General features: G+C 40.9%; 1 protein-coding gene across 3 annotated transcripts in view; it reads right to left on the bottom strand.

Moving 5' to 3' along the window:
- Positions 1 to 12,178, bottom strand: part of LOC125379166 (guanine nucleotide-binding protein G(q) subunit alpha) — a 41,078-nt gene extending 28,900 nt beyond the window's left edge. Inside the window, exons 1-2 of one of the 3 annotated variants that reach the window (XM_048395255.1) lie at positions 12,035 to 12,178; positions 8,553 to 8,932 (exon numbers count right to left, since the gene is read on the bottom strand). In XM_048395255.1, the coding sequence (XP_048251212.1) occupies positions 8,553 to 8,670 (118 nt within the window). In that variant the 5' untranslated portion in view covers positions 8,671 to 8,932; positions 12,035 to 12,178. The other 2 variants (XM_048395257.1, XM_048395256.1) reach the window with 2 other exon arrangements.
- Between the last annotated feature and the right edge of the window lie 336 nt (positions 12,179 to 12,514).

The raw sequence follows: 12,514 nt of genomic DNA, 5'->3' as shown, positions 1-12,514 counted from the left end.
ATAGCAAAACCATTATAAATTATTAAAAGAACAAATTTCTACTAGTCTATGATACCTGAACTATTAGGCAGTATTGCATGGACTATTCGAGTAGTGCTAATTTCTATCGCCGAGAATGCAATTTCATTGCAGTCAAATATACTTTTCAGTGCCACTGGGAGTCATGCAAATTACCGTATTTATAATAAGCGCCCTGCTCTATAAGCGCCCACGGCAATATTTGCTAATATATTAGCTAGTGAACAATCTCAATAAGCACCCCTTCCAATTGATTAATGTACACAAGACTTATTTATTTGTGTATAATACGCACTCGTATGTACCCTTAATTATGGGCAAATAAATCCTAGAAAAATATTATATCTGTCGTATATAAACATTTCAGGCTGTCAGAATAAACAACAAAATTTACGATCTTTCAACTCAAAATAATATTCTAATAAGAGACCCCTATTTCTAATTTTGAGAGCGCCCTGGGCGCTTATTACGTCGAATACGGTATTTCATTTTTATGTTTATAAAATGTGACTACCTATCCTGTAAGTCGCCTCTTATGACAAGTATGGGAAGCTGAAGACCAATTCTAACCCAGATCTTCCAAGGCGACATCCACTTTCAATTTTTTACGCTTAGAATGTGATTGTTGACATCCGGCAAGATGAAGGCCATCAATCAAGATTCCCAACCTAGAGATTGACAGTCGTAGACAACACAATCTTCTCTTAGATAGATATGGTAATCAGTTTATCGAGCGTAACTTCCTTGTTGCCTATCTCAAAGTAAGATTAAACATGATGATGTAAAATATCACATGTAGTGTGAGTTCGATAGCCAGCCAGAAACATCCATGTTTACAGGCAACTTTCTGGGACCTAACTTTCTCCACTTGAGGTTATTATTAATATCATGTTATTAATTTTAAAACACATTTTGTGAATAAAAGCAGACATGAAAGTCATATCTGATATGATTTCAAAGACACATGTTCTTGTTTTGTTCGTTTAACGCCACGCTCAGCAATATTCCAGCCATATGACTGTGATCTGTAAATAATCAAACCTGGATTACACAATCCAGTGATTGATATTGTAAGCAACACTATCAGGGTTCAATGATAACATCAACCAAGTCAGTCAGTCAGACCACCATTAAGTTGCCTCTTATGACCAGCATTGGTGTTGGGGCATTATTCTTATAAGATTTCCATGTACTAATCAGTGGTTAAACAGTTGTTCTCCAGACCCGTGAAGATCCGGGGTAGAATAGATCTTCAGCAACCCATGTTTGCCGTAAAAGGGGACTATGCTTGTCGTAGGAGGCGACTAACAGGATCGGGTGGTAAGGCTCGCTGACTTGGTTGATCCATGTCATCAATCCCTATTGCATGGATCGATGCTCAAGATATTAATCACTGGATTGTCTGGTCCAGACTCGATTATTTCAAGACCGCCGTCATATAGCTGAAATATTGCTGAGTGCGGCATTAAACAAACAACAAACCAACCAAACCAACAGTATGTACCCTCTTCTGGTCTTAAATTGTAATCGGAACCACATTATTTTTCTAGACCTACAAATCTCCCCAGTTAGTTGGCATTACCACTGACATACAGAACCTGCAGGTTTCGACATTCTTTATATTTTAGTTCCGATGGCACGGTTAAAATCGTAATGGCACAGGTACAGCAAGACCCCAGTGCCTCAAGAAACCTTGTCTTGTTAACACCTTGTGAAAGTGTTTGTCTGAAAACTACAAATGAAACATTTACCAGTGCCCTGTGGCACTCTTGAAATTATCAAAGCTTTCTTAGGGGTGAGCTTTTGGGCTTTTCACAGCTTCGACCAATACTTGAGTCCTATTTCAGCATGCTGGTGGAAAGTCCAAACTGACAAGTATGAAAGACGTTTACCATTTTAGTACAGTGCTGGTGTTGTTGAACGGTTAAAATTGGGAACTTGTCCCTGAGCAAGAGTGAGTGAGTGAGTATGGTTTTACGCCGCTTCTAGCAATATTTCAGCAATATCACGGCAGGGGTCACCAGAAATGGGCTTCACACATTGTACCCATGTCGGGAATCAAACCTGGGTCTTCGGCGTGCAAGCGAACGCTTTAACCACTAGGTTACCCGACTGCCCCTCCCTGAGCAAGAAACATTAAAACTTCACTAGCCCAAAGTCATAGTCGACTTGTCAAAATTATCGTCCAAGCATGGCGTTTTATCACGAAATAAATGAATGTTCTTGTCCACTGCTCAAAGCCATTGGAAATTTTGAACCCAGTGTTTCTGTAATTCCAACTTGCATCTTTTCATACTTGACTTTTATTGCCTGTTATTTTCTTTCACTTTAATCAATTTTCGTATCCGTTGTTTTTCCAACCATGCATAATGAATGCATCCACTCCTAGGCCGTAATCAAACAAAAAACAATCATTTTAAGCTAATAGAATGTCATTTGCAGTTGGCTACTTATATTACTGATCAACCAATCAGAGAGCATGTACTAAAGCATGACAGAAAACAGAACAAGGAAGTAAACAAAACACTGTTTACAGTTGGATAGGTCATACTCGCAAGATTCCCACATTGTCAAAGCTAGACTTAGTACTTGTTTTGAATATTTAATCGCAGTTTACTAAAGGCCTGGTAACTCTTAAGGTTATCCATGGACCTCTAAACCTGATTTTGTTTGTTTGCTTAACGATCGCATGTAAAGAGTACACATACCCATTTTCCACACCCCGGTGCCGACAAAGGAGAGAGTGGATTGGGTTTAATGTTTTTTACAACAGTATTCTAGTTTTATCACGGCATGTGAGCTAAAAGTGCGAGAAAAGTCCTAAGTGATGCAGGTTACAGACGTTTATGGCATGGTGGGTATAGTGGCGGGTATAATGGCGAGTATCTTGACGGGTTTAGTGACGAACCTAGAAACATAACCTGGGTAAACCAGGATTCAAACCCATGATCATAGGTTTCTGGCAAACAAAAGAATTATGGTCAGAATGGATTCTTGTTTTTATTTTAAAAACGGAGGCCAATGGACTCTGTTGTAGACATTTACCTATGTGTTTGTTAGATCCGTAGTCAGTAATGATCCAGTTATACGTCAGCAGTCTGTAAATTATGGAGTCTGGACCAGACAATCAAGTGATTGACATCATGAGGCTTCTGTGCTTATCTTAATACCGGCCCTAAATCACCGATGCAATATGTCAAGCACACTATCAGTGCTCAAAATATTTCTTAAACCCAACTTGTCCCACAGGGCAGGTAGATATTTTGTTCTCATCTTGCAGTGTTTTAACTTGCTTTGTAAAATTTCTTAAGTCCCCGCCATCTATGTTCCTTTCCCCTCTATTCAAACTTGCTCAACCATGATTCTTGCACAGTTTGTTTTCTGTATTCTACAGTCAAATTGTTTTTGAGAAATTTTCCTTTTTTCGTCCTGCCTGTTATTGTTGTTTATTTGTCGGTAGCCCCACCATCCCCGTTCAAATTTTTCTGTATGTCAGCCATTTCCAAAATCAATCATCAGCAGTACACTATGGCTTTGACAATTGAACATCAGTAACGACTCACTAACAACAAATATACAAAATTTAATTATCTCCCTTTAATAACTTGTTTCGATACCTGCTTCACAAACGCACTTCCTGTTTATTTCTGTAACAGACAGTTGCCAAGTAAGTCGTCTATCTATGATATGAGCAACACGTATTTCGTTCTTATTACTTAGATTGTGGGTGAGAGAAAACGTGTTTTAGATTCGAAAATGATTAGAGGTGAATTGATACAATTGAAGTACATTTACTCGCCCTGGAGGACGAGCGTTTCTCCAATTCTTTCTCAACCTGCACATGCTGCCACTGATCCATGACATCCGGGGTAGAATAGGTCTTCAGCAACCCATGCTTGCCATAAAAGACGACTATGCTTGTCGTAAACCCTGTGGGGCTATAACCCTGATTGTATAGATCGTTACTCACAATGTCAATCAATGGATTTTCCAGACAGGATTATTAAATGGCTGCTGTTATACAGCTGAAACATCGCTGAGTTGGGTGTTTAAAAACAAACACGACACTCACACATTGAAATAAGACATAGAGAGACATTGTAAATCATGGACTAGTAGATAGTGACAGATAGACTGCATGGGGCAAAAGTTAGAAGCGGTCATAAATAACCAGTGTTCGAAATAATAACAATGGCCAGGCTGCCATCAGGGCCCACAAACTTCAGAACCTGCAGGCCCTCATTTAAAAAACCCTACAGCTTATTGTGACAGATAAACTGAGACATAAATTTACTGCCTTCTATAAGAACCCATACAAACCTGAAACAACAGGACCAATACGAAATCTACCTGCCATGGGCCTACAGGCAGGCACTTATTTCGAACACTGTTTTTTGGGGTTTTTTTTTTTTGGGGGGGGGAGACAATCAAGCAGTGTTGTAAGCAACTCAGTAACACTTTCTCCATGTACATACTCCTGGTCAGGCGTTATCTCCGTGCATCTGGAAAATATTTCTGTTCAAATTGTTTTCTGGCTCCCAATGACTTCAACCAGTAGCCCTGAGCCATTGTGCTTGGCTTCACTGTAACAAGGTTGCCATGTACATAGTAGTAGTGCAATACATTGGAGGAGGCTTGTACATCATTGGTCAGTGATTTTGTTCAACTTTTCTTTAGGGTGTTGGGGGTTTAGTGATGAGTGAGTGAATGTTGTTTTATACCAGAGTATCCATCTTGCTTCATCATTTCTGTAGTTCTCCAAGGTGCTCAATTTGCTGTGCAGAGTTGCGTCCCTTTGGTTACGAGCAACCTATGATTATGGGTTCGAATCCCAGTTCGCCCCGAATACATTTCTAGGTTTGTCAGCACCATTCATGCACTCTTTGATTTCAGCAAAGCGGTAAATGTCTGAGTCCTGCATCACTGCAGGCTTTCCTCCCACATTAAGCTGACACACAGTGATATGAATAGAAAAATGTTTAAAGCAGCTTTAGAACCCGGTCACTCATTGCTGCTTGTTAATAATTTGTTTTTATTAAGACGACCTATGTGCAAGAAACAATCCTCATTGGGGTGCAATGACATTCAATTCAGCCATTTCGCAAACTATCCACAAAATCCTCATTATTGCATGTGTGTATTAGTTTATTTAATGTCCCACTTAGCAGTGTACAAGGCACTGACAGCAGTCTGTAAATAACCATATCTGGACCAGACATTCCAGTGATCGATACTCCGAGCAACATTCCAGGCTGTTGGATCCCCATCACATCATCAAGTCACTGAGTTTGACCACCTGACACATTTTGTCACCTGGAATCCCCACAGGGATGCATGGTCAGGGCTCAGTAAATCAAGCATAGTCGCCTTTTACAGCAAGCATGGGTTGCTGAAGACCTTTTCTAACCCGGTTCTTCAGGGGTCAGAGGACACGGGTGGCCCAGTCGTCTAAGGCGCCGTGATTTGCTGTTCAGGGACAGGACAGGGGGTCAAGCAACTGAACTTCCACTCTCCGGGCAAACACTATCAATATTATCCAGTAGTATCATGGCATGTCAGGATAACTCCTGTGGGAGGAGACCACGACCAGAGAAGCTTACCTCTTTGTGAAAGCAAAGAATGACACAAAAAGCTCATAAGATGCTGCCAAAACCAAGGGATGCAACTCTGCACATCGAATTGTCGTGCCTTCAGCATCTGCTTCAATATGCAGATTAAAATCAATAGGTATACCATATTTCTACCAGAATCAGTGCCTGATGGCCATTACCCGTCCAAACCATACTTTTTCACCAGCAATGAGACCTGTGAAGATCCATGGAAGAATAGGTCTTCAGCAACACATGCTTGCCGTAAACGGTGACTACGCTTGTCGTAGGAGGCGACAAACGGGACCGGGGGGTCAGGCTCGCTGACTTGGTTGGTGCATGTCATTGTATCCCAATTGCGTGGATCGATGCTCATTGTGTCAATCACTGGATTGTCTGGTCCAGACTCGATTATTTACAGACCGCCGTCATATAGCTGGAATATTGCTGAGTGGGGCGTTAAACAACAAACAAACCAAAGCAAATCACCAACAATTATCCAGTATATATACCAGAGAAGAGAAAGATAGAGCCCTCACAATATATTATCTGGTTAAGTTAAAATAGAACTGTTCTGTACAAGTGAAAGATATGTATAACCTCTTGGTTTCTCCCATGTTGTATAGCTCCACAAAAGTTGTTGGAGATCAAGCTCCACCTCTATAGTGAGTAATGGGTGCGTATGGTTTTACGCCGCTTTTTAGCAATATTCCAGCAATATCACGACGGGGGACACCAGAAATCGGCTTCACACATTGTACCCATGTTGGGAATCGAACCCGGGTCTTTGGCGTGCGGTGCGAACACTTTAACCACTAGGCTACCCGACCGCCCCTTCAGCTCTATATGGCTGCCATACATTTGTAGCTCATGATGCACCATGCTGTCAACTCGGAGCTACCTAAATATCAGGTTTGTTTGTTGTTTAACGCTGCACTCAGCAATATTCCAGCTATTTGACGGCGGTCTGGAAATAATTGAGTCTGGACCAGACAATCCAGTGATTGACATCATGAGCATGGATGCACGCAATTTGGATACGAAGACATGCACCAACCAAGTCAGCAAGTCTGACCACCCGATCCTTTTAGTCACCTCTTTCGACATGCATAGTCGCCTTTGACAGCAAGCATAGTCGCCTTATAGCAACCACGTCTGATGACTACAACACCCTTCCTACCATGTGAGATATGGTGTCCTGTCACAGGTCATCACCCTAAGATGTTTTCACTCGATGAAAGTATGAAATCTGGAGCCAATATTTTACTTCATTTTGAAACAGATTCAAGTGAGTGTGGCTTTTAGCACCTATGGTCAATATTCCAGCAGCATCATGACATGGGACACCAGAAATGATCTTCACAGATTGTAGCCATGTGGGCATCAAACCCAGGTTTCCGACGTGACGAGCAAACAATTTAACCACTAGGCTACCGAACCACATCTTGGTTCAAGTATTTGGCAAACTAGAAAATAACACTGGGACTAAAGGTTTCTTTGGAGTTTTTGCACCTTGAGTAGTCATGGAAGAGAAGTATCTTGCGGAAACTTTACTGTACCTAAATTCTTCTACAGATATGCGGTTGCAGATGTTAACAGTTATTAACATATATTGATAATTTTAAATGTCTTTATATGTTGAGATTTTTCATGCTACACTATTTGCACTCTTCAGTGCTTCTTAAATTTAAGGAGCTTCCAGCTGCAATAAAAGACTTGCACTGATGAAATATTGAGTGTAGACTTTAATAATATTGTACTGATTATGACAAAGCTTAATGACTCTGAACAATGATAGTTTTGTGGAAACAGTCACACTCTTCATGCATCAACTTCAAAACCCAGTACATGAAAGTGAAAAAGCACTTTTTTCCCTCTTAACAAGGCCACAGAAAGTGCTTGATCAACATGAACATAAAAATTTGAAATCAGATTGAAATTAACGTCAAGAATCTTTCCAAGCACAAATGCTTTCCATTGACAATATAGTTCCGAGATTTGAATATTTATTTATTTATGTTTCAGTCAAAACCAAAAAGAGGGGTCTGCTTTGCAAATTAACACAAAATCATGTCACTTCTGTCAAATCCAATATACCCCCACAGAGCATAATATGCAGGACACCCCTAACATTAAAATCGGTTCCAGCTAAAATACACTGATAAAACATTTTATTTACACTCATCAAATAATTTACATAAATAATTTGCAAAAATAGACCATTTATTAATGCTGGTTTCAGAAGCAGCCATGACAGTATTGCACCAAGTCAATGATCATGCTCGATAGTACATTTGACAACTGTCAAAACATAAGGGTGCCGCGCATCCCAAGTCCACGTACACTCCCACTGTTGGAGAAACACATGGAGGTAATACCATGGTGTAATTTGCCTGCAAATCTCTAAGTGTATCTTTACTTCAAGATCTGGAGAGTCTGTTGGCGGAAGATGCGACTTGGTACGGAATTGTCTTGGATTTCTAGCCCCCAACAAACGCCGACCCCTTGTAGCATCTCGTACATTTAATATTACAAATGTACAGCGTTATATCACAACTGAGGTGCATCTGCACGCGCTACACCCCATCTGCATGTGCACAGCCATCGAGGAATATAGATCGTTCTAAATGAATTATATATTCAACCATGTTCCGTATAAATCCAACATGGCGTCCCACGCTAAACTTCAAGCCAAACCTACAGCCGGCATTGGGATATTTTACACATAAACAAAGCTGCAAACTCACCTTGCGTTCGCTTACTACCTCAATTCCTATAGTGCATAGATGCATTCAGCATAATAATGTCAAACTGGGTCTAAACATTTAATTATTGGCCAACATGGCTGCTCAGTAAACCCTGCATATGAAGACAGACGTTTACTTCACGAATAAAAACACATGTATTATGTGGTCAAAATGATGTATTTCTTTAGCAAATACTTACCTAATAGAAGCAACTTCAACTCGCGTCTAGCATCCCGCTTGTCTTTGCGCAGCTGGCGTTCTATTTCCTGGTTAATTCGCTTCTGCTCTTTCAATTCCTCTGTTAGACAGCACGCCATTTTGACGACGAGATGTCGTTCTCGCTCGCCAGTCAATAGTTGTCGCTCGGTCCTTCCGTCCGGCGATGCAGTCCAGAATCACTACTGTCCCCCCTTCCGTCCCCCAATTCCTCTCAATAAACGTCGGGGGCACGGTCCTAGTTTCACCTTGTCTTACTCCGAGCGAATTGTTCAAAATTCGCAAATTCAGCTTCGACTATGGAGTTATACAGTTAACATTAGGGTGTGGTAGCGAAGGGGGGTTTCCAATTGTAAAACTTTCCTGTCGGTAAGAAATAAAAACGCATGTAATACAATATGACGTATGCATTTGATAAAAGAAATACCAATGAATGAAAATACCAGAATGTACATTAGAGAAACCTTACCTTGAAACGCACACGAACGCGCAATAATGCGCAGGTTGATGTACGTTCAATTGGCGGAACAGCCAGAAAAGCAGAAATTATGGGATAGCAATGAGTATGAGGCTACACTCTCGCATAATGAGGCTGTGTGCTCATTACGGGAAGCCGGTATCGCCCGATGCTACAGCTACCGTTACGAAAGTATGGCAACATTTTGCAATTCACATACTGAAATCATTTTTGCGAAAGGATTTAAGTCATTGCTGTAATATGGTTATACATGACGTAATATGTCTTGCAAACAAATATAATTTCTTAAAATGCTAAATTGTTATGAATGATAATAATGAGTTTATGAATGAACCGCAAAGTACATATTAACTTTTTACTTGTTCATAAGATTCACAATATTAAAAATGGAACCAAAAGAAAAAAGATATCGATCTATCAACATCTACAAAAACAAGGCGAATAATCTTTAAGAGTTGCTAAATACAAAATTAAGAAGAATTATTTGAAAATATATATGTGTGCATAAATTATTACGTTTGCCAAGTAGTACGGTTAGAAATATTCATAGACAATAAAAATTCATATTCTCTTTATAAACTAACCAATGCAGACGAAATATATCTGTTATTAATGAATTATCAACAAATGCTACACTTTGTTACTAAATGATTACAGTGTTTCCACCCCTACAGTTTGACTTTGAATATAAATACATTGTTCAAATTTGTACACTACCATATCACGTGACTATGGGATAAACGCTATTACAAGACGGCGCAAGTTAGACAGCCATATCAATATTATTAGTTTTGTGATATGTTTCATAAAACTAAACAAGCACTGTGCGCGGTACATATTTTCACAGTTGGTTTGCAACCCGCGAAGACTCGTGTTAGAATAGGTCTTCAGCAAACCACGCTTGTCGTAAGAGGCGACTAACGGGATCGGGTGGTCAGGCTCGCTGACTCGGTTGATGCATGTCGTCGTATCCCCTATTGCGCGGATCGATGCTCATGATGTCAATCACTGGATTGTATGGTCCAGACTCGCCTATTTACAGACCGCCGTCATATAGCTGGAATATTGCTGAGTGCAGAGTTCAATAACAACTAACAAATAAATGACATCAAAAGCTTATGTTGCTGGGGACCAATTCTATCAAGGATCCCTCATCATCAGTATTTGGTACAACAGTAAATTGTTGCAATACTTTCATCACGTTCACCACCGTCATATCGCTTGGATATTGCTGAGCGCGGCGTTAAACAACAAACAGACAAACATATTAATTTTTGTTTGTATATGTTCCCAGCAATATTACAGTGGACATTAATGGCTTGAGCGTTTAATAATATTTCTACATCATCGCGGGAGACACTACGAAAACACCATTATCGGGAATCGAACTCCTGGCTTCGGCATGACGTGTGAATCCTGCAACTGACCGGCTAATTGTTGTTTGTTTGTTTGTTTGTTGTTTAACGCTCAGCTATAAGACGGCGGTCTGTAAATAATCGAGTCTGGACCAGACAATTCAGTGATTGACATCATGAGCATTGATCCACGCAATTGGGATCGATGACATGCATCAACCAAGTCAGCGAGCCTGACCACCCGATCCCGTTAGTTGCCTCTTGTGACAAGCATAGTCGCCTTATATGGCAAGCATGGGTTGCTGAAGACCTATTCTACCCCGGATCTCATGGGTCGACCGGCTATTTGAACGACCAGGCGTTATAGTGGGTTAGCGGGTAATTGCAAGATGGGGTGTTATTCTTGGTAGTTTATGTGGAACTCAGTAATTAACTTCATGCATTGCACCAAGCATTCGGGGAATCTAACACCAGATATAAACAAAACAGCCTCTTCGAAAGTGGGGTGACTCGCGGCAATGTCGTTACCTTATCGTGCATGGCAAGCACGTGCAAATCATGCGGTGGGTTCGCCTTCTCATTGTAAAAATAATGGACTTCACCTCGCACGAGGTCAATCTTATACGGACTGTGATTGTGTGTTTCACAGGTGTTTCTTACATTGCACGTGCAATTCATGTGCCTGGGGGCACACCCGATGTGTTTTGTTTGTTTGTTTGTTTGTTTGTTGTTGTTTACCGCCGCACTCAGCAATATTCCAGCTATATGACGGCGGTCTGTAAATAATCGAGTCTGGACAAGACAATCCAGTGATTGACATCATGAGCATCGATCCACGCAATTAAGATACGATGACATGCATGAACCAAGTCAGCGAAACCTCCCCCGATCCCGTTAGCCGCCTTTTACGACAAGCATAGTCGCCTTTTACGGCAAGCATGGGTTGCTGAAGACCTATTCTACCCTGAATCTTCACGGGTCTCATTTTTGGCATTGAAACGCTAACTGACAAGCAAACATAACTGGTGGATCGATGTTCATAATATATATCACTGGATTGTCTGGTCCAGACTCGATTATTTACAGACCGCCGTCATATAGCTGGATATTGCTGAGTGCGGCGTTAAACAACAAACCAACAAACCAACATAACTGACCGCCCACTACCCTTTCGGCATAGATGTGTCTTTATTGTTTAATTCCGCACTCAGCAATAGTCCAGCGTTATGACGACGGCCTGTACATAATGGCGTCTAAACCAGACGATCCAGTGATTGACATTATGACCAACAATCCACGTCGTCGGACTACGATGACACGCAACAACCACATCACCGAGCAACTTAACTCGTCTCTTGCGACCAGCATAGATTGATGGGGACAATTATAGATATATCGCTGCTATTTTATATAAATCGCCCTTTAAAAGATATACGATTTCGATATACCGGTTCCACGAAATACCGGATAAATCACAGGTACTCACTGTTTATGAGGTTTCAAGGTTCTCGTCCAACGGTAATATTCCCTCAGGCAACGAAATGAATATATAAACTGTCAGTATTCATCAACCGATGTATTACCTAATCGTAACCCAAGCTCCGTAACATTGCTAAGATCCGTCCAACATACCTGGTCTTATTCGTTGCGTGCCATGCAGAGCGCGAGACGGCGACGACTCATCAACTGTCACAAGTGATGTCTATTCGCAGGAGTGTGTTCATTACATCCGTGCTTTGATGTGCCGCGCCCTGTTGCCGCTTGCTGCACGTGTATCACTGACCTACAGATGAACGGCTCATAAGTTTATACCTCACATAATCGATGCTCTCATGCAACCAAGCCTGTCTATTGGTATTCGGCATCTTAATTACTTGTGCATAGCATGGGCGAGGCAGAGTGGTCGGCTTGTATATTTCTGTACATGTCATCTCTCAGCTGACGCTGAGTGAAATGCACTATCGTCTCATTTTTTTATATTTGAAAATAATTCACAAATATTCACAAGAAGTGAACGGGATTTGGGGACAAGTTTTTCCAACTTAGATTGCCCTCCCCCTGGTATTTTCAAAATTTCACAATTTCAAATTCAATATATATGCACACTACAAA

The sequence above is a fragment of the Haliotis rufescens genome, unplaced genomic scaffold (genome assembly GCF_023055435.1).
Source record: "Haliotis rufescens isolate VD_foot unplaced genomic scaffold, xgHalRufe1.0.p SCAF_14, whole genome shotgun sequence".
Lineage (NCBI taxonomy): Eukaryota > Metazoa > Mollusca > Gastropoda > Lepetellida > Haliotidae > Haliotis > Haliotis rufescens.
This window is presented reverse-complemented; position numbering and strand designations above follow the sequence as displayed.